The 21,535-nt window shown below is 36.8% G+C and overlaps 1 protein-coding gene across 47 annotated transcripts in view; it reads left to right on the forward strand.

Moving 5' to 3' along the window:
- Positions 1-21,535, forward strand: part of LOC110399220 — a 585,449-nt gene that overhangs the window by 272,071 nt on the left and 291,843 nt on the right. For 46 of the 47 annotated variants that reach the window (XR_002438981.1, XR_002438982.1, XR_002438989.1 and 43 more), the window contains one exon: positions 14,033-14,164. Coding sequence is in view for 1 of the 47 variants with exons in the window: in XM_021397545.1 (XP_021253220.1) it covers positions 14,033-14,164 (132 nt within the window). In the remaining 46 variants the exon portion in view is untranslated. Of the gene's footprint in view, positions 1-5,675; positions 5,732-14,032; positions 14,165-21,535 lie in introns of all 47 variants that reach the window. The other variant, XR_002438992.1, reaches the window with a different exon arrangement.

Raw genomic sequence — 21,535 nt, forward strand, 5'->3', positions numbered from 1 at the left:
TTGAGGTACTTTGTAGGCCTCTAGTTTTAAGATCCACTGATTTCTGAAGACATACAGTAATCTCTTATTAGGTGCTTTTCCTATATTTCTCCACTTTAAAATGTGGGGTTTTACACTTGAGCACATTTTACATGTTCACATTTCACATTAATTGATTTTTGCAGTAATGCTATGTTCCTGTTCAAGATAAACTTGAATAACTTAAAATGGATATGAGACAGAAAAATACAAAATACTAAATAACAAATATAGAGAATGTAATCAGTTCTTCCAGTCAGAAAGGGGTTGGTATCAGCAACCTTGTTCAATAATTTACCAATCAATTAAAATAACATTATTATTCTTTCTTTCCACTTAGCAGCAACAATATGCAAAGGTCACTTGCCATTCTAGTTAGGGAGAGGAAGGCAATTAATATTAGAGTAAAATGGAATATTCATTTTCTGTTACACAATGCAAGTGTGACATGTTTTCCTACTAGGATGGGAGTAACCAGTGAGAGCAGGGTTGAGCTTTCACCTTACAGAGAAATTAAGGAGGAATTTCTAAAGTGTTGCACTGACCTTAGAAGTCATGTGATTTATCATATAGATATGCTAGTTGGAAGCCTAATTTCTGTTGTATTAAATTGCAAGCACAATACTACTAAGAATGTTTCAGAAATATGAAGAAATACTATTTTCTAGTTTACTCACTTAAGTTTCTGCATGTGAACATTCACGTCAGCAATTTGCTAAGATTTTCAGGTATAACCAGTGCTTTCCTTCTGAGATGGAGATTATTTCTTCCTTTTATTCTTTTTTTTGTTCTTTCCCTGTTAGCTTACTTCTTACTCTTTTTGTTTCTGGCCTCACAACTAGAAGGTAACGGGAAAGGAGAAAGTTGAATGGACTGGGTATAAGACACCTTTTGCTGAAGTGTGGAGATGCCCCTAAATCACCAAATCCTAGCACCACATTTGAGACGGCCTTGGGTTGGCATGATCATTCCATCTTCCTATGTGTCCCAGTAAGAAAGGATAATTTTGGGTTGTATCTTATATGCTGCTGGCTTGGGTTCTTGGCACCTCTACATTATGCTGCCTCTGACCATGCTACAGGGTTCTACTTCCTGTTGTTTGTTTCCAGGTCTTCAGCAATCTGACACACTTATAACAATGGTTTTCTATGGCTCCAGATAGATCTCAGAGGGAAAAGTGAAAGAAAATATTTTAGTGCTGCTAGTAAGGAAAGCACTGAGGCATAACCTCAACTTTATTAACGGTTTCCAAGGTCTCCACAGGGGTTACTCCATATGCAAGTCCACCAAAATTTAGCTCCGTTAGTTCTACTTGAAAATCTTTAGCTTCCAGTATATGTGGAACTGCAAACTGTTTTCTTTCAGCCCTTATTGATTGTATCTTGGACAAAAACTCTAAATTAGATGTTTCTCTCACTATAAAAAAGCAGGCATGTGAAGAACCAAATGCTACACAAGTTCCTTCCAGAATCACTGACACAATTTCTTGTAAAAGCAAACCAGCAATCCTTTATGCAAATGCTTTCGTTTTCTAAATAACACAGGATGCAGAGCATCTTTATGAAGTAACAACTTCACTAAAAAGAGAGCTTTGAGACACAAAACTCTTCTGAAAAGTGTAGTGCCACATTTGTCTTTTTCTTTTGCATTGACAGATTTAACAAATGTTAAGCATTTCTGTCATTCTCATGTTAGCATATGAAGTGTGAAAATTAATTTTGCTTGCTAATTGAAAGATAATTGGTTTGGGGGCAGGAATTGACACCGAGGTGGAAAAAAAAGAAGGAAAATAAAATGAAAAACATAGCTCTATTGAAAGTCAGCAAGAGGGGTAGCCTGGACCTCGTTTGGAAAAGTTGATCTGTAAATTAAAGACAAAAGAAGTGTAAGATGAATTTTATGAACTTAGTCCCAACCACTGAAGTCAGTGAAGCAGAGAAGCACATAAATTCTTTGAAAAAGCCTTTATCATATAGAATGAGAACCTATTAATGTGTGTTTTTATTGCAGAAAACAACCTCAACAGACAACTAGTACTCACAGTGGAAAGAACATTCCCAAGTAGAGCGTAAAGAGTGCTGCTAAACCAAAGTCTTTCTATTACCCACACATTTATTTCAGTGATAGGTAAAATGCACAGAATCATGTGAGGTATCAAGAACAGTATAAAGTTTTTTTTTTTTTGTAGTCTGTCACTAAAAGAGCTATTGTAATTTCCTTGCTACTGAGATGTCGGCTTATTCTCCTGAATGGTTACTATCAAACTGATCCCAGTTGTGCATTGTTAACCTCCTGGAAAGCAAAGACAACCAAATTTTGAGCTTTCTGCCACACTGCTTCTTGCAGTGAGATGAAGAGAGATGCCTTGCTATTTGTCTATACATAGATCTTCATAGCCCTCCTCTGCTGCAAGTTTTAGAAAAAAAACATACTGTAATCATTGGGGTCAAAAGTAGGCTAAAGCTATTTTCTACCACAACACTTTGTTCTCTTTCACCGTTTTCTTGTTGCTTCTTCATCTCCACCTTTAACTTATAACTACACTGTGTAAACTATGTGAGGGATCACCTTTTTATTCAGCATATTCACAGCAGCTAGTATTGCAGCAGTTTGAAGCAAGAGTAGAACTGACATGTAATATCCTATGAAACCATTTAATATATGTGTAGTATAAACACACCACACTGTTTGAAGTCATTTGAAGGTCTGTCACTTAATAGATCATGTGGAAGAAAACTTACAAATCAAGGTGACAGAGATCAGTGATGTGAAGAGGAGTCTGTAGGGGATAAATATAGTAACTTTTAAGATAATATTCTCTGTGCTTTAAAGAGAGTCTAAAAGATTAAAATGTTCAGGAAAGAGCTACACGCTAGGTCTCTTAAAGCAATCAGCATAAGGTAATGATGGTCCCGGCTCCACTTTCCCTAAAGGTCCAAGAGTGTCTTTCTGTTATCTAGACTTGGATCTAGGTCTAAGTAGCTCCAGCAAAGAGCAGCCAAATATGCTTTAACGAGTATTTCCCTGTCAAACAGAGCATATGTGACTGAAGGTGGTAGTATTTTCCTGAACTGAAATCCAAAGGAAGAGGAATCCTGTCCTCACTGTAATCTGTGATGCTTTTTACTTCACTGGAGTGCATATTTCACTACTTGCATCTCTATAAATCACATAGGGTGACTCAACTTTATTATACAACGGAAGTTCTCCCCCCAGTTTTTTTAAATGGCGTTTTTTTCCCAGGAACTACAGCACAGACTGGTTTCAGCGTGAGTTCTAGCTGCTCAGCCATTCTGAATATCAGCCCAGTGCCTTTCGTCTACTGTATCTGTACAAATAAAAGTTAATTGTTTGCTATGACAAACGTATATTGCTTATAATGGGCTAATTAGGATAAAAGATTTATTGATCATTAAAAGTCTTTGCAGATGTGGGAGACGATTCTCCCCCTTTATTCCTCTCTTAGTGAGACCCGTCCTGTGGCACTGTATTCAGCTCTGGGATACTCCAAGATATATATATATAGTATATATATATACTACAAGAAGCACATGGACCTGTTAGAGTGGGTCTAAAGAAGGCCCTTAAATATGATCAAAGGTTTGAAGTACCTCTCCTATAAAGTCAGGATGAGAAAGCCCAACTTATTTAACCTAGAGAAGAGAAAGATCTGGCACGCCTTATAGTGGTATTTGAGTACTTAAAGGGGGGCTACAGAAAAGATGGGGAGCAACTCTTTATCGGAGAGTGTAGTGATAGGACAAAGGATAATGTCTTTAAGAGGAGATAGTTTTAGATTAGATATTTGAAATATTTTTCTTTGCTGTGAGGGTGATGAGGCGTTTAACAGTTTGCCCGGAGAAGCTGAGGTTGCTCGGAAGTATTCATGACATGATGGATGGGGCTTTGGTCAACATGATTTAGAGAAAGGTGTCCCTACCAACGGCAGGAGGCTGGAACTAGATCATCTTTAAGGTCCTTTCCACTTTCCAACCCAATCCATTCTACGATTGTATGAGTTACTAAGTTCAGTTATAATATCTGAGGCTGGATATAAACAAAGACCATTGAACTAAGTGTTAAGACCTTTACAGCAATACAGAACTGTCTGGTTAGTTGGCTATGTTTGATTATGAAAAACAGTGGACAGACAGTAGGCTGAGTTGTCCAAGTGATCAGACTGGATAAACAAATATGCCTATGTAGACATATACTTGTATACTTTAAATAACATAAATGCTACTGGAGGTGGCCATAATAGTGCTGAAAATCAATTTGTTTAGAAAAGAATATACTGGGCTGATTATGCATCCCTTGGCACTATTAACAATGTTTAGGTGAAATATTGGTTCACACGTCTATAAACAAACTTTGTTACAAAAATAAGTAGGTAAAAGTACATTGTCTTGTAGGAACAAAAAGTTTTCTACTTTTAACGTTCCTTTTCACTTATAAATCCTTGTTTTCATGGTATTTACTGCAAAATTTACACAGCGTAGTTTGTTTTTTATGGAATAGATAACATAGGATATATTCATCAGCTTGATAAAATGTCAGCTGACAGGCAGACTGAAATCTATAGCCAGTCTGCTTTTTTTTAACCCCTTCATTAGAAGACTTAATCAGAGATTGATCAGGTGAAATTTCCTTTGAACATGTTACAAAAACTCTTTGTCAGAAGAAACAGCAGCTGAAAACGGCACAGGATATAAAAAGTTAGAGGGAATTCAGGGACATAACTAGCTTCATGAAATCAGAATAAAATCCAGACATCCTGCCTGCCATCTCCAAAGTGCTGTCCATTACATTGCATTGGTTCAGCTGCACATGAGTGAGGTCTTAAAGTTCTTGTTATTTTTGTTCTGTGTTCAGTAGAACTGATACAACCCTTTTCAAAGTACAAGAAGTCAAAATACAATTTGTGCCTTTTTTTAGAATGAGAGGTAGTTGATTTTTTTTTTTTGTGGTTGTTTTTAAAGAAAAGAACTAATGTATTTCAGTAAGTAAAAAAAGACATCAGATTCAGCGAAAGAATGTTTTTTTCTGATCTGGTAGAATATAATCATCCTTTGCAACCATTGGAGTTTTTCTATCAATAATGAAGATGTGAGCTTGAGTCCAAGTAACTTTTCTGAGCTGTATTCATTGTACGTTGCAGTTGTCATGTAGGAAGACCCTAATGCACTTGGAAATCTCAAGATAAATTTCGGTGTGCAGAGGTTTGTTTGAGGACATAGGGAATAATCTAATCCGCTATTTCAAATTCAATTAAGTTTTAAGAACTGTTTTTACTCTTAGTTTGTGTCTCTGCCACAGTCGCACGCTGAGACTTTGAGAGTATTGCACATCACATTAGATTAAGGTCAATTAGCAATGCTATGAGGGTTTTTTGCTTTTTTTTTTTTTTTATTCTTTAAATGAGGCAGCACTGCAGTTTTGTGATTAAAACCCTGTCTCTTGGAGCATATCAGATGAGAGACCTTGGCTGGGCTCCAACAGTGATTAAAGCCATGATTTTGGGCCTAAAGGGTCAAGAGAAATCAGAGCTCTGCTGACCTTTTCATCAGAACTGATTAAGAAGTGATCACTTGCTCTCTGTTTGGTCCTTCATTACCTACCGCATGGAGTTTATGATAATGAGATATTGCTGTCAACAGCTCAGGAAAATTCAGTGTCTGAACAGCTTTGCGTCCAAGATTCCTCAAACTGATGGGTGAGTATTTTCTTTTCCACTCCTCTAGCAAAAACACACTCATAGATATGTCTAATATTTCAGCCAAGAAGTCAATTATCACAGACCACAGTACTCACAAGCAGACTTTCACAGTAACTGGAGAGGTAATGATCCCACTGAAACAGGAAAATTATCACCCCGTCTGTTTTTCAGTTTCATAGAACAAGCTGTATCTGATAATTATTGAAGACAACAGAGATGTTTTCTCTGCATCTTAATCAAAAAAAGGAACATCAAAGATTGAATACTTCTATCTCTGAAAACCATTTTTCTTACATTTCTATAAATTTGGTTTGGGCTCCAGGAGTTCACTGATTGTGATCAAGGAATATCATCCAAGTTAGCGTATAAATGTATATCTATACTTATGAATGCATATGTTATAAGTGACTTAAGTTCGGCACTGATCAGTAACATAACAGTCCAGAACAGTAGATGTGAAAGTGACTGAGTTTTGTCTATTGTGGCTGCATCAAAGGCTATTGTTAGCCAAAGAAACAATGTAGAAAGATTCCCATTAATTCTACTTGGGGTAGGCCAATGGTAATCTGATGATGTGTCAAAAGAAGCAAAGAAATATGCACTTTTAATTGTCCTCTAATGACTGCCCAATAGAAAATTATTAAGTCAATTTTTTAAGTATACATATCCCAGGGCTATCTCACTTTAAATGTCATACAGACTTAGGAATATATTATTATGCTTAATAATGCTTAGTATTATAGCCAGTGATGTTAATAGTCTTAATGTACTGGGCAATGTTTCTACAGATTAGTGAGTCTACAATTTAATATTTTACAGATTAAATAGAAAAGACAATGGGCCAGAATTCTATACAGAATTCTACAAACTTCCAGTTTAAACTCAATCTCAGGAAAACAGTGACAGCAAAAAGTGAAACATATATTAGAACAAACAACTTTTAAGCACTTAAAATCTAACAGTCAGTCAGTAGCAGTCAACATAGATATATCAGAAATAAATCATGTTGAGTCAATGTAATTGTATTCTATGACTGTAATAAATAAAAGGGTGAGGTTTGTTAATCAAATCGAAACTCAAGGTTTGCTTTGTAAAAGCCCCCCCCTTGTCGAGACATCCGGTAACCTAAACAGTATTGCAACAACGGGAATCAGAAAACCATTGACCTTGCTAACGGCGCCTGGTTCAAACACGTGAGCGGCTGAAAGCAGTGAAGATAACTATGAACCTTCATCCCACCGACCACCAGGAGGCAGTTTCCAGAGACTTTTTTCCTATTATTTCCTCAAAAAAAAAAAAAAAAAAAAAAAAAAAAAAAAAAAAAAAAGGAATATAAACAGACAGCTAATGGGGCTCTATTGTTGAAGTCATTCCTGAAGACTTCCAGGCCCCTGGGGACTTCACATGGGCTATACAGGAAGATTGTTAAAGCCAAGTCAAGCAAACAGCTTTTGAGTTCAGATTCCAGTAGAATGATGCATGGACTTAGAATTCCATGTGTTTTTCTCAGATTCAGCAAGACTTCTGTTGCTTGGACAACTTTCCATAGTTCGGCCACTCTCCTCATTACGAAATTTTCTTTTAGAGTTTTGTTCCTTTGTTTTCCTTATGGGGACGGAGTACTAAGACTTCTTTCCCCCAAAGACGCATGAAAGTCATGAGATGTTTCTGGGACAACATTGGACAGTAGGAAGGTGGGAGTTTCAATGCTGTTTTTACATTTCCTTCTCTGGATAGTGGCAGGAGGAATATTTATAGGACTTAGAGCTGACATAAGGATTTTTCTAACAGATTCAGCTTTTCTCAAGCGTTATTTTTGTTATAACATGATAAAGTACATTAAGCTGAAGGGGACTTAACCAGCAAATCTACTTATGACAGAAGCAAAGCTTAACTAATAAAAAAGCAAATAACAGAAACATCTGTTAAAAGTTGGAAATTAGCTCCATGAAATAAGTCCAATTACATGCAGAATGCAGACCATCTGTAATGGTATTCGTTTTTTCTTAGATGCTATTGGGAATACAGACAAGTATCTTTCAAAGTTCATCAAAAAAATTTCCATATGGTGCTGAGTGTTTCCTCATTTACTGGTTTTACCCCAGTGTAATTCCATTTACTTCATATGTGTTGCTATGCCTGTCATGAATACAGCAAAATCCACTGCAAGAATCCTGGTCAAGTAAATATTAATATTACTGTTGCTAGTAAGGAACACATTAAATCAAAAGTCTCATCTTCTTTCAGGACGTTCAGAGGCCTCACTGTATTTGTGAAAAATATTACTAGTGTTGCATATACCAAAATAGACTAACATCAGGGTAGTTACTGCCACTTCACTGTGCAATAAAACCATGGGTAAGATGGCTGGAATATAGAACTTTATTTAGTACAGTCTAGCTACACTAACACAAATAACTTTCCACTCTGTTCTATTGTGGGAGATTCAGATAAGTTGGTATTTTGTGAAATTCCAGTACTGTAAAAGTGATATATTCATTAATGGGGAAGAGAAACCCACATCTCACTTCATATTCATCTTCAGGTTCTCCTTTGCAGATGAATTGCCCCCAGAACTGGAGATAAATGAAAAATGGCAATTTATATGTTTTTTCCAATGTCTACAATTTCTCAACTCCTAACACATTTTCCAGTTGTTTCACTACAAAGCAGGATGGGATTTTTATTTCTAAGTACATTCTGGCTTTAGAATATCATTTTTCTTTCTTTAATAAAAGGTTAATGTAATACTTAAGGTCTAATTCCTACTCTGGAAAACCTTTAACAATAGCTGATAGAAAATTTATTTACTGTTATATTGTCTAAACAGGTTAAAATTTTTGCAGAAGGAAATATTAGTTTATAACTCTGCTTTTCAAGTGCTTGTTATAAACTTGCTTAATCTAATAGTTCATATTTAAATTGTGAATATGATTGGAATAGTTTCTTCATGAAATGATCGCTCTTTACCTTTTCTTCATCTAAACCAAGTCTGTTATTTGGAGAAAAGCCAAATTAAGAAAGTCTTTTAAAAATAAAAACCTGAAAATATTTTCTTGGATTTGAAAACACTGTCAAATTTGATATTCTATATTTTCATTTTTCAATAAAATGCACTAATGCTTAGTTTAAACTATGTTTTCTAATAAATTTAAATTCTGATGCTCTAGTGTTTGTGGTTTTTTAAAATAATGGAATAAATATGAAAATATCAAAGGAAAATGAAATAGTTCTACATGCAGAGCTTTCTGACTTTTAAACTAATTCAGTAAATTATTCAATGCTGTGATGGGGAAATTTGTTCTAGGATACATTGAATGGATTCTCGTAAGTTTATAAATTCAGTTTAGTGACATTAAAGGATGCTGTGTGACTGTGACTCAATTGTTTTCTTTGTGGTAAACACTAAATTTCAATTAAAAATGTGTCCAGTTAATTATTTATTTCTGCAGACAGTCAGAAAAGAGCACCTCTGTTGAATTAAAGTTAAAAATGAATACAAATTAGGGGAAAAAAAAGATATTTTAAGAACTTTTAAAAAACATTCTCAAACATACAAGATGCAGAATCATTTAGGAATTATTTACCAGAGCCCAGGGAAATCCAGCAAATTGTCACAGGTTAAATGTAATATTCAAAATTATGAGGGTACAGCTGAGTAGCTAAATGAATTTGTTGTGTTGCTGCTCACTATGAAGAGTAGTTAGGAAGATGAATCACTACATACATGAAAAAGAGATCAAAGGGCTTTTCTAAAACTGTTTTGTCATCTAAGGAGGTCTTACAATAGTTGAGTGCTAGTAATTGCAAAGATAACGTTATTTTATGAGATTTCTGGACTTTGCTGTGGTTTATAAGCTCTTGACCAGTGAGAATGGAAAGTGATTTCTAATTCTTAAGGAATGTACCCAAAAGTCTGACTCCTATTCTGTGTTAAGGGGACAGTAGAAACTGTAGCACATGGTAAAATTATTAGAGATGTGGATTAACATGATGTAGCAGGAAGGAGCCATGCAATTTTTGTGGAGATGCTTCTTCTTTGAAAACTTGCTAAAGGTTTTCAGAGATACAAGAAACAAATGAAGGAATGATAAACCTAGGGACTGCAAGGTATCTAAATGAAACTTATCTGGTTTGAAAATGAAGGTAGGAAAAAGGATTAAAAATAAATTTAAAAAACTTTTTGTCATACCTTAATAACTTATTAAATCATAAGGAAGAATGGGGACGTGAAAAAGTAAATTTTTACACTGGATAGAAAGTCTCATGGGTTGTCACAATGATCTATACTAAAACCCCTTCTTGTCATTTTCTTAAATTATATAGTAAAGAGATGAATAAAGAATAGAGCAAAAATGGCACAAATTTATTCATAATAACCCATGTAAATGAAGAGGTATCAAGGAAGACTGCAGTTATATCTCCCTCGGGAACTGGGCAATAGAAAGTTGTTGTGCAATTTAGTGCAGAAATAAAAGTCTACACCCACAATGTGAATTACTCTAGGCATACATATGTTAATGGGCTATAAATGTCCTTTTACCATTCAGAAAGGAGGTCCTGAGATTGTTATGATTATTTTTCTGAAAATATGAACTTCTTAACTTAGCAGCTGAGGGCAGAAAATATAGTTATAACTTTGTAATTCCACCTTGTGGCCATTATTTGAATACCGAGGCTACATGTACAGAAGCATTCTAATTTCTTTCAGTGATACAATTCCGATGCTCCTTATCATCCCCACTTACTAAACTTTGGGTTACCTCGCAGAGCAGTCTCAAAGCACAGAAAATGACTTCCTATTGAATGAAGCTGAACCTTTTAGTGCTCTTCGGCTGCTCGTGAGTGTTAGGCTGTGGGACTTAGTCTGCAGTACTCCCCAACCATTCCCACCTGAATATAACGTGGGTGCTTTGTCCTTTGCTGCTCTTAAGTTCATAAAATCATAGAATGGCTTGGGTTGGAAGGGACCTTCAACATCATTTAGTTCCAACTCCCTGCCAAGAGCAGGGTTGCCACACACCAGCTCAGGCTGCCGTGGGCTCCATCCAACCTGGCCTTGAGTGTTTCCAGGGACAGGGCATCCACAGCTTCTCTGGGCAGCCTGTTCTTCTATGGCTGGATATGCGGTGCTTGTCATCCCATCTCTGAGATGTTGTAATAAAAACAACCATTGTATAGAAAATGATTGAGCAGAGGAGCAAGATTGGAAAGGGGCAGCAGCTTCTGTATAAGCATAGTCAAGGATCCTTCTGCTGGAGAGATGAAGATTAAAGCGTACTCATTAGTCTTGAAGAGCTAGAATATACTCATCAGGGAGCCAATCAGCTCGCTAGTGAAGCTGAGTTAAAACCAGTGACTAATATATTGGTAATATTCAGAGAAACTTCTCAGTCTTTGAAAATGTAATGATGAGTAGATTTCCAGGTACTTTGGAAAGCGGAATCCTGTCATTATCTCTGTTTCAGCATGGAAAATTGAAATATGAAAAAGCAAAGGGGCTTGCCCCAAGGTGATGCAGGAGGAAAATGGCTATAACATTGAACTATGTTAACTAAACTCCATTTCAGTCTGCCCTGCTACAAATGAGAGTCAAAGCTTTGCCTGGAAACTGTGGTAGATGATTCAGGCTCTCCATTCCTTACTAGTAAGGGTGTCTGAGATATATGACTGGTAATTGCATGGTTAGTACTGAAAGAAATTAGATAAAGTAGAGAACAGGAAAATGCCTTCATTATTTCAATTAGAAAAGTAGGCTATGTATAATGAATTCAGACAGGAAAACTGCTCCGGTTTAGGTTCAGAGAAGGGTGAACTGGGGCTATTTCTGAGAGGAGATGAAATAAATAACATAGCATAAAGAACTGTGCAGATGGTGAAGGATTGTTATTTATTAACTGCTTAAATTATCTTAGCTTTGTACGAAGCTACTATTAGGAAGGAGAAGGTAGGACTTTTTTAATGGAGTGAGTAATAATTTAACAATTATCCTGAGAAAATTAAAATATAAGGCAGTAGAACTGGCTAGTACTGAAGAGCATCATTCCATCTTCCATGAGCTTTATACTTGTGGAGGAAAATCTGTTCTGACACTAGAGGATCCTTTGATCTAGTCAACAGTGATGAAATAACTGAAAGCTGGAGATTAAAAATAAATAAAATCAAATAAAATGCATGACAATTTTTTCTTTTTACTGTCCACATAAGGTGTCAATGGAGCATAGATCTCAGGGGAGCATCAGATGAAGGAAGTATCACAAGCCTTTATAAAAAGTAATTGGGTTGCGAGTTGGTGGGTTTTATGGGATTCCTGACAAAACAGTGTGAATTTCAAATGTCACTTGAATTTATTTTACCTAGGTCATGTTAAGGCTTATTACTTTTCATGTACGCTATGTGAAACGTATAAATTTCTCAGGTGTAGCAATGGATTTAGATGGCAGGACACAAAAACAAGCATACTGAAGTATACCATAAACTGTTTTCTATGCTATAACTGCTCACACAAATTTTATGTAAATCTAGACTCATCTCTATGCATCTTTTTCCTTCTCCTAACTTTTACTGAGCCACTGGTCTGATGGATTACAGGCAGCTTTTGAGATGTTTTATCTGAGCATGTTCTTACTGACAAATACTCAATAACCTGAACTTCTCCGGCCTTTCTTGGGTAGAGTCTACCTTGGGTATAGTTTATCTAGCCCTATTTTTTTTTCATGTTTTGTAGATTCTAAGCTATGTAAAAATTTTATAAAGAAAATATTCAATGTCAGGTTTTGAATGCTGTGAATTAGAACCACATTCCAAAAGAGATTGTTTTCAAATAGCTTTCATAAAATTTTTAAATTGTCCTTTCATTCTGAAGCCTCTCCTCCTAATTTATAACTTCTAGATTGTCTCTTATAATATAATAGTTAGACTCTCACAAAGATACTTCAAACTGATGGGACTGCGTGCACTGAGATAAGCTATCTCAAAACGTGAGAGTGCCAAAGGTTTCCAAACATCCGTGTAAATACCTTTACATGTGACTTCTTCAAATAAAAGACCAGAAGTTTGCAGTCTTATGTGCACCCCAAGTGGTGAAATTTTAAGGAAAGTGATTTTTTGAAAGAATCATAACAAAAAAAACCTGAATTTGGTGGTTCTGGGTGATTAAACAAGGAAAAAGAACACAATTTATTGTTTTCAGAATAGTTAAAGGCTAGGCTTCCAGACACTCTTCAGGGGCTTTTTTTAAGTGCTGTCTGCTCTCATGTGCCATGTGAGCGTCTTGTGTGTCCTTATGAGTGAGACAACTAATGAAATCCCTGTTTAACAAGCAGATATTTTGTTCCCCATTGAGCGCACCCTTTAATTTTACCCATAGTAAAATAAACAATGTACGAAGTATTGCCTTTTCTGCTCGCTCCACTGCTATTCCAGCTGTCCTCGTGTCCTGCTGAAAACCAGCTCTTTCTCAGCCTCTTGCACTCTCCTCACCCCCAGAGCTGAGGTTTGGGTGACCCTTCCTAATGCAGCTTGGGAACCATCTATTTTCTCTGACCAGCCAGTTCAAGTACTAGCTTGTCATGCTCCATCCCTCATTAGCAAACAGCTATTTAACTGCCTCAAGTCTTCACACTAATCACCGTAGTTGTCCTTTGGAGCTTCCCATGATGTTGTTTCAGTTTGTCAGTGTTGAGCCTGTTGTGCATTAAGGACAGCTGGCTGGCAGTCTATCACGTTGCTTTACGTGCTGCAACACAGTTTGACTGACACAAACTGACATGATCCCACACTTGGTAGCACAACGTGACAGCTTAAAATATGGGATTGGTTTATACCAGCCCTCTTAACACTCCTTACTTAGACCCAAATTCACGTCTTTTCCTCTTTAAAACAAAAAAACCTCTTCCCTTCAAAAAGGAAAAAAAAAAACCCTTCATGCATTACATCAAGTTCTTTGCTTCAGGAGTGGACAATTCTGAATCTGGCTATTTATATGAAAATTTAGTATTACTAATCCTTTAAAAAAAATATTTATTCTAGTCTTTGTTCTGTATCAGAGCTCTGGAGGGCTAAAAGCTTGCAGAGAGGAGTAAGGCAGGTGGGAAATGCTCTGAAGACAAAACACAAATGACAGAATCCTGTCTTAATTTTCTGTCCTGTTCTGTATGACCCAAGGCTCTTAGTCACTTAGGCTAGATTATTAAAGGCACTTGGGTGCCAAGCTCTCATTTGAATAAATAAAGCTTAATCTTTAATTCCTTTAAATACTTTTAGTCTCTAAGTAATTTTAATTTCTCTTTGTCCAAGGTTTCCTTTTGGGAAATTCACTGTCTTCTCTTGGAAGTGTTACAGAGACAACTGAGGAAGATGTATGGAATTTATTACTTCTTTTCCCTATTCCAGTACACTCCAGGCCTATTAAGTATTGGCAAAGTTCTGGTAAGAAACTTTAAGAACTCCCTTATATTTTTAAGTGCTTCATTTTGGTATTCCACTAAGAGTTTTTTGGCATCTTACACTTACTCTGTTGGTGAAGATGCCTTTACTCAGAGTGGGTTATCTACCTACAAGCCATCTGTGTTGTAACTTCATTTCAAGCATGATCTAGTCACTGAAAGTTGAATTTATGGCAGTTTGTAATGCTGCAGAAGCTTTTTTTTGTGTGTTTAATAATATTATTAGTATTTTTAAGAAATCCTATACTGAAGTGGTATATATAGAAAATTCCATTCTGTTGCAGATGGACTTTCATAGAATCGTAGGCTCATAGAATCATTTGAGTTGGAAGGGACCCTTAAAGTCTTCTAGTCCAACTTCCCCACAATGAACAGGGACACCTACAGCTCCATCAGGGTGCTCAGAGCCCCTCCAGCCTGACCTTGAATGTCTCAGGTGATGGGAGTTTGGCCACCTCTCTGGGCATCAATTTCTATTCTTCTTCTTCAGTTTTGGCCACCATAAACTTCAGATTTTTAAGTACCATCCTCTGTTTCAAAGCTGAGAAAGATTAATCAACCCTTCCTACCTCTAATCACACATCCACTTGCTTTTTCTCATTTTTGCAGCCTCTCAAATCCATAGTTCTGGGTGTTTGAGGAGAAATATATTTCTGTGTTAACAGTTGTGCCAAATACTTATCCATTACTTTTATGCATAATTAAATTATTTGCCTAATTTCAACTAATTAATTAAAAACCCTTTTATATTCAAATTAAGGCACTAGACTTGCAATAAGACAAGTTTCTCAGAGTTAGGCAGGAATGAAATCATGTTTCCTGTGTCTCATATTGAACCTGAAAGGAAAATGGGAGAATATATCTGAAACAAAAAAAAAATGAAGCCATGAGGAAAATACCTATAGGTGTAGGTGTCCCTGTTCATTGCAGAGCAATTGGGCCAGATGGCCTTTAAGGGTCCCTTCCAACTAAAACAATTCTATGATTCTATGATACTCTTTGGTATTCAAAACTCACACACTCTAAATTCTGCCACTTTTTGAATTTATGCATAAATAGATTCCTAAATGGAGCTGCTAGTAAAAGAAGCATAAATCATACTTAATAATTGAATGCTGCTTTCATGCATCTAAAATTTGGGGTCACGTCTGCCTGACTTGTTACATCTGGCAGAGAGTAATAATTAGGTTCTCTCCTAGGAATGAGATTTACAATAATTGTCTTTGCAGACATTAGTATCTCTTCAAGAAATTTCAGATACTTTTTTTTTTAATTGATATAAGTAAAAAAAGCTCTGTGGAAGCCAGATGAACCCTGCTGACACATTCCTTCATTCCTTCTAGTCCCAAGTCAGTTTGGACTACAGTTGCATGACCCACTTGTTTATTGTTTTGACAGTCCCCAACACATTTGCTTTAATTCTTACTTGGTGGGAAGGTTTCTGCAGCCTATTTTGATTCAAAATCTTAATGTAAATGAATCCAAAAAAGCAGAAAGAAAATTTAAACCACATTTGTTTACATAGAAAATTAAATGTTTTACTAAAAACATCAGAAGGATTTTGTCTAAACAGTTTCTCTACAGTCAGCACTGTGTAATCCTGTTCAAAGGGACAAGACTCTTGCCTACATATATTTGTACAGGAGGAGAGTGCATGCTATTAGCCCTTATAGAAGCTCTATTTGTTCTCTCTGGGTAAGCCAAATGTAAGCTGAAGAAGAGGAAATGAGAACATCTTGTTTTGGCCTTTTGCACATACTTCAATTTCATTTTAAAAACAAACACAGTATAGCTAGTGTATGTCCCTTACTTCTCTGCACCTTGTTTTACCTTGTCACATGCTTTGAAAACATCTAAAAATGATTTTGCCCTCATTCTTTTTTTTTTTTTTTTTAAGAGTGGCATCTAAGATGAAGAATGAGTGTCTACTAATGTAAGGAAGGTGGTCAAGGAAAGGCTTCTGTTTGTGTTAGTTGAATAAAGCCCAGATATACTTTTGTAGAAAACTGTTATGCCAATTCTAGCTGTATAGTGCTAGGATAGGTCAGAGAAAAGAAAAATATTCCGATAGGAACCAAATTTGCAGTGTTATCGTATGGAGAACACATACTTTCTTGACCCTCAGTTTATGTCCTGAAGAATAAAACCTGATAGAAGTTGTCAGTTTTATCTTAAGCCGCAGAGCTATGAGGATTATTTCAGCTGAGGATCTTAATATGGGTCTCTGCCTTTGCGCAAGAAGGGACACTTATGTAAGGAAGCTGTGAGAGCTTTAAGAATTAAAATACAGTTAACCTGCAGACTCTGTAGGGCATGGATGCATTTGCTGAATTCACAGATATTGCTAAATTTTCCAAGCTTTTTTAGCTTTTTTTTTTTAACCAAGAAACAAGCAAAAGTTCAAAAGCCTGACTAGACTGTAGTTTTTTGTTAGTCTGCTGTATTCCCTGCTGAGAGAGGGCAGCAGGAAGGTGATAATTGTGGATACAAAGTTCCAGTTCCCATTAGGAGTATTTGCCACCCTGCATCCCAAACACCTCTGCCCATTGGGGTGGCTGTGCTTCTCTAAGGCTATGGGGCAGGTAAAGGAAGCAGCAGGGATGTGGTGCATTTCAGTGCTCAGAGGTCTTTGTCCTGTGCCATAAGGAGGATCTCTGGGTGATCTGTAGCACATCCCTGTCCTACCTCAGTCAGTGGACGTGGACAAGGGGACACGATAGGGTGGTATGTGTTGGAGTGGAGCTGCAGTTGGGGTGAGTTTCCCTGTCTCTTTCATGTTGGAGCTGACTGCTGGGTTTGTGACTTATAGGTGAGATGGCTGGATGGGCATGATGGTCACACAGCTTCTGTTTCTTTGGGGTAGTGGTAAAACAAAAGTAGTGAAGAGAGAAACCTACAAGTGTCATGTCATTTGTGTGTTCACATAGTTGGACTAGATTATCTTTTTGGTCTTTCCAACCTTAATGATTCTATCATTCTATGAAAGTACAGATTGTCACCTGCAGATGAATGGGAACATCTCTGTGGTGAATGAGAAAGACAAAGGTGGAGAAACAAGGGTGCTATTTGACTGAAGAATTACTCTGCTTCATACTGTCAGTCCACTGTTGTTATTCAAGCCACTGGCGAGCAATTTCTCCACTTTCCTCTCTAGAAACATCTCCACTGCTTGCCAGGTGTTTACTGGGCTAAAGGTATCTGATTTTTGAGGGAATACCCTATTGAACTGTGTACAAAATGATTTGGACAGAGAGAAAAGGAAGAGGATGTTTTTGAGCTTTCAAAGAAATTCATAGAATCGTTTGAGTTGGAAGGGACCCTTAAAGACCTTCTGGTCCAACTCCCCTGCAATGAACAGGGACATCTACAGCTCAGTCAGCTGCTCAGAGCCCTGTTCAGTTTGACCTTAAGTGTCTACAGGGAAGGGGCATCCACCGTGTCTCTAGGCAACCTGTGTGAGAGCCTCACTATCCTTGTCTTAAAAAAACTTTTTCCTTATAACCAACCTAAATCTCCCCTCTTTTAGTTTGAAACCATTTCCCCTTGTCCTATCGCAGCAGACCCAAATGATGCCAGGTGAGAGGATCAGTCCCTCAGAACCAGTAACATGGTCAGGATATGAGCTGGCCAGGACTTTTTCTCTTTGATTAATTCCAGACAAAGCCTTTGGAGGACAGTACTGAAGTCTTCTGGAAAAAAAAAGGCCCGTGTTATGTTTCCTCTGCTTCAAATATCAGAATTTCAGGGTGCATTGTTTCACAGGTAAAGCTTCACAGCAAGTTGTTTGGAAAAGTGTTTGCTATTTGTCTGTCTTCAGCAAGGTCTCTGGGAAAAGGAGGCTACATGCTACCTTGCTGGGAGAGGCTAAATCTAGGAGACAACAAACAGAATAGTTAGCCAAGGTCACACTGGCTGTGTGGCAACAATAAACCAATGCATTGCCATTTCAGATTTTCCACAACTTGCTTTGTGTGAAGAACCAAGGCTACAACTATTGGCAGTGCAGTATAGATAAGATTTATGGATTCATTGCCTTTACCTCAGCGTTGCTCAGGGAGAAGGTAGGACCGACCAGGAGAGGGAAAACTGGTGACAAACTGCAGTGGAACTGTGGTGGGAGTTCGTGGTGTAAAGCAAAACTAGAGAGGATGTTTGTCAGGTTTCTTTTCTGCTGGAGAATTAGGCAATGGCTTCTGGTTACAGGAAAGATTATGAGGAAGGTTGATCATTATTCTGGATAGAAGATGAACAGGAGAAATGAGACTCATGAAACAGTTTTCTTTTCACATGTTCTTGTGCGTTTTCCAGCAAAAAATGAGGGAATAACAGAGATTAAAAAGGAAAAATGACTGAAACAATTAAGGAGGAAAAAAAAAGGAACTGGAAATCACAGGCCTCTCTAGGCAATCCTAGGTACCTGTGATAAAACACCTTTCTAATCATAGCTACAGCTGTTTGCTTCACTAGATGGGACTTTATCAATCCAAAACACCAACTTTAACAAATTTCTCAGTTGATTATGGTTGTGAATGCTCTTTTTGACATATTTTTACCACCCTTAGAAATTTCTGTCTTTCCAAAACTAGGAAATAATTTATTTTTGTTCAATTTTAAAGAGTTTTTCATAAGACATTCATTATAAGACATCCATCTGTGGCCTGTTGTCCAGTAATACTATCCACATTTAAAACTTCTTAATGAAGTGTCTTACCAGGCTCTGGAAAATCTCGGTGGACAGCCTTTGATTTTTCAATGTTAGCACAGAGTACGTGTGCAGATTGAACAGTTCCTTATTTCTACTATCAAGATCTTTAAACCGCAGCCCAAGAGCCTCTAAGCAGCTGGGAATGTTGCCTTTCCAATCATCACCAGCTTAGCATTAAATATTGGCCTAACTGACTTAACCTTCCATTTTAATTACAAATCAGTCATATTCGTCCTCACAGTACCTTCTTTAAGGATTTAATTTAGATCTATTGAGATATGATTTTTATGGTAATGAAGTAACAGCTGAACAGTAAAATTACATTTTTGGGGGGTTTATGATAATGTAGGAATCACTTAATAGTAGTTGTGTAATTAATTTAGAATTATGTAAGCATTTCATGTGTAATTAGATTTTTCCTTTAAATGGATTAATTTTGTGTGGAATATTAAAGCACTGAGCTGTCATGCACTATGAGAAAGTAGCATTGCTAGTCACACAATGAAGCAGAGTTCTTAGTAAACACTCATTAGAATACTTTTTAAATGATCCTATGTTTAGAAAGATTTGTTACAGGAACACTCAAAAGTCACGAATTTTGAACACGTATTTATTAAGCTCTAACACCTTAGATACAGCAGTTTCCATTGAATGTAGATCCCAGAATAGCAGCAGAATTTTGCATGTGCTGTGGTATCTAAATAGAATCTGAGAATGTTGGGAAGATTATGGAAACACTCCAGTATAATAATAAGAAAATTCAACATATTATAGATAAAATAAATATAATTCTGTTTGTACACTGTAAGGAAGCATGTCAATATGCCATTTATGGATCAAAGATAAAAAAGAGAATAATAGCGTTCCTTTTTCCTCTTTAAATATTATATTTCTCTCTCAAAAAAAAAAAAAAGAAAAAGGAAAACAAAAAGAAAAAGAGAAAAAATGGAGCGAACAACACTAAGAGGGACCACAAGAGAAATAAAGATTTGTTTCTTTTTTGTTTTTAGCAGATTAAAGTTTGATCATACAACCAAGTTAAAATAATAAATTCTTGGGAATTACAAATAAATTAAGAAACATTTTGAAATGTCTTATCTCTAATTAATCATGTAACATTAAGAACAAAGACCAAATTTCTTCAAAGTTGCCAGCTTTCCCTTTCATGCAAAACAAAATCTTTTCTGGGTTCATTGGATCAAATACCATTCAATTTATAATTGTATTTTTCTCCTCCACTCTCCCCAACCCATGTTATTTCAGCAGCTTTGGCCTACATCTCTGGAAGTTTCTAGGAAAAAATGTTTTCTGCTTTTTGTCAATCTTGTAGTAGAATTTTTACACTAATCAGGATTTCATATTTCAGGCCCATCCAAACTCACCCAATCTCAGCCACTATCATATTTTATTTAAAAGGAATCCTGGAACTGTTGATGGACTGGTAGATAAAAAGTAGTTTTGGTATCCACATGTGTTCAGGTAGACACATAGTAAATAAGAGTTCTGCCTATTTCTGTGCCACATCTCCACATTACTTGAATGCCTCCAGGGACGGTGACCCCACCACCTCCCTGGGCAGTCTGTGCCAGCGCATCACCACTCTTTCTCTTAAAAGTTTTTCCTGATTTCCAATCTGAACTGCCCCTGGTGCATCTTGAGGCCATTACCTCTCATCCTAGAATGTTCCATTGCTGCGCAAGAGAGCTAGAAATCAGAACCTGACTGAAAAGGGTATATCAAATAATTTGTATTATATGCCCTTATTTTGTCAACATGTAATACACTGTCTGGCATACCACATCAGAGAGCTTCCTCAGCTGATGCAAAAGGCTACTATTAGCTTCTTCTAATGCAAAGCTCCTCCAAAGTCCTCTCTGCTATAAAATCAGGCAACAAATGAGATCCTGATGAACAGCAGATTACATTTATTGGCAGTTACATTTATTTTTCTATCATTAATATAAAACATGAAGTATCAATACATCAACTTTTATGTATGTGACTGTAACCATATTTTTCCAGCCTGCACACAGTGCTGTATTTTAGGCTCATGAGCTGTGTGGGAAAAGGCCCTCTTAGTGTCTCTGAATAGCTCCTAGCACAATAGAGCCTGAAGAATGATTTGTGCCTTTGGGCACTGCAATCCTGTTAGTATGGAACATCTGAAATATGTTCCGTATTATGGAACTGAAAATTAGACGGGAAATACTTGTTATGTTGCATACCTTATGATCAGTCTAATTTGTAAGTACTAAAGTGGTTTGCCTTCAGAGGGACATTAAGAAATTTCTGGCCAAACTCTCTGGCTCATATTTACGGTGTTATTCAGACACTTCGGTCTCATTGATTTACAAGCTCACAGAGGACAGACTGTCAAGACGTAGTGACCACCACAATGAGGGTTTCTTTTATCAAGGATCTGCTTTGGAGTAGATAGGTCACAGAGTACCTACCTGCTTAAAGGGTGATTAGTGTTAGACGCGCGATAGACACTACGATGATGAGCCTAGGTAATAGTAATTCTTATGACCAGAGGTCAAACTCGCAGAGTTGTGGCAAATAAAAATCTGTACCTGGTCTCTGCTTGCAGATTTGAGGGCTAAGGAACCATTAACACTCTTCATGGCTGGATCTTTGCACAAGAACACC

Source organism: Numida meleagris, chromosome 5 (assembly GCF_002078875.1).
Source record: "Numida meleagris isolate 19003 breed g44 Domestic line chromosome 5, NumMel1.0, whole genome shotgun sequence".
NCBI classification, from domain to species: Eukaryota; Metazoa; Chordata; class Aves; order Galliformes; family Numididae; genus Numida; species Numida meleagris.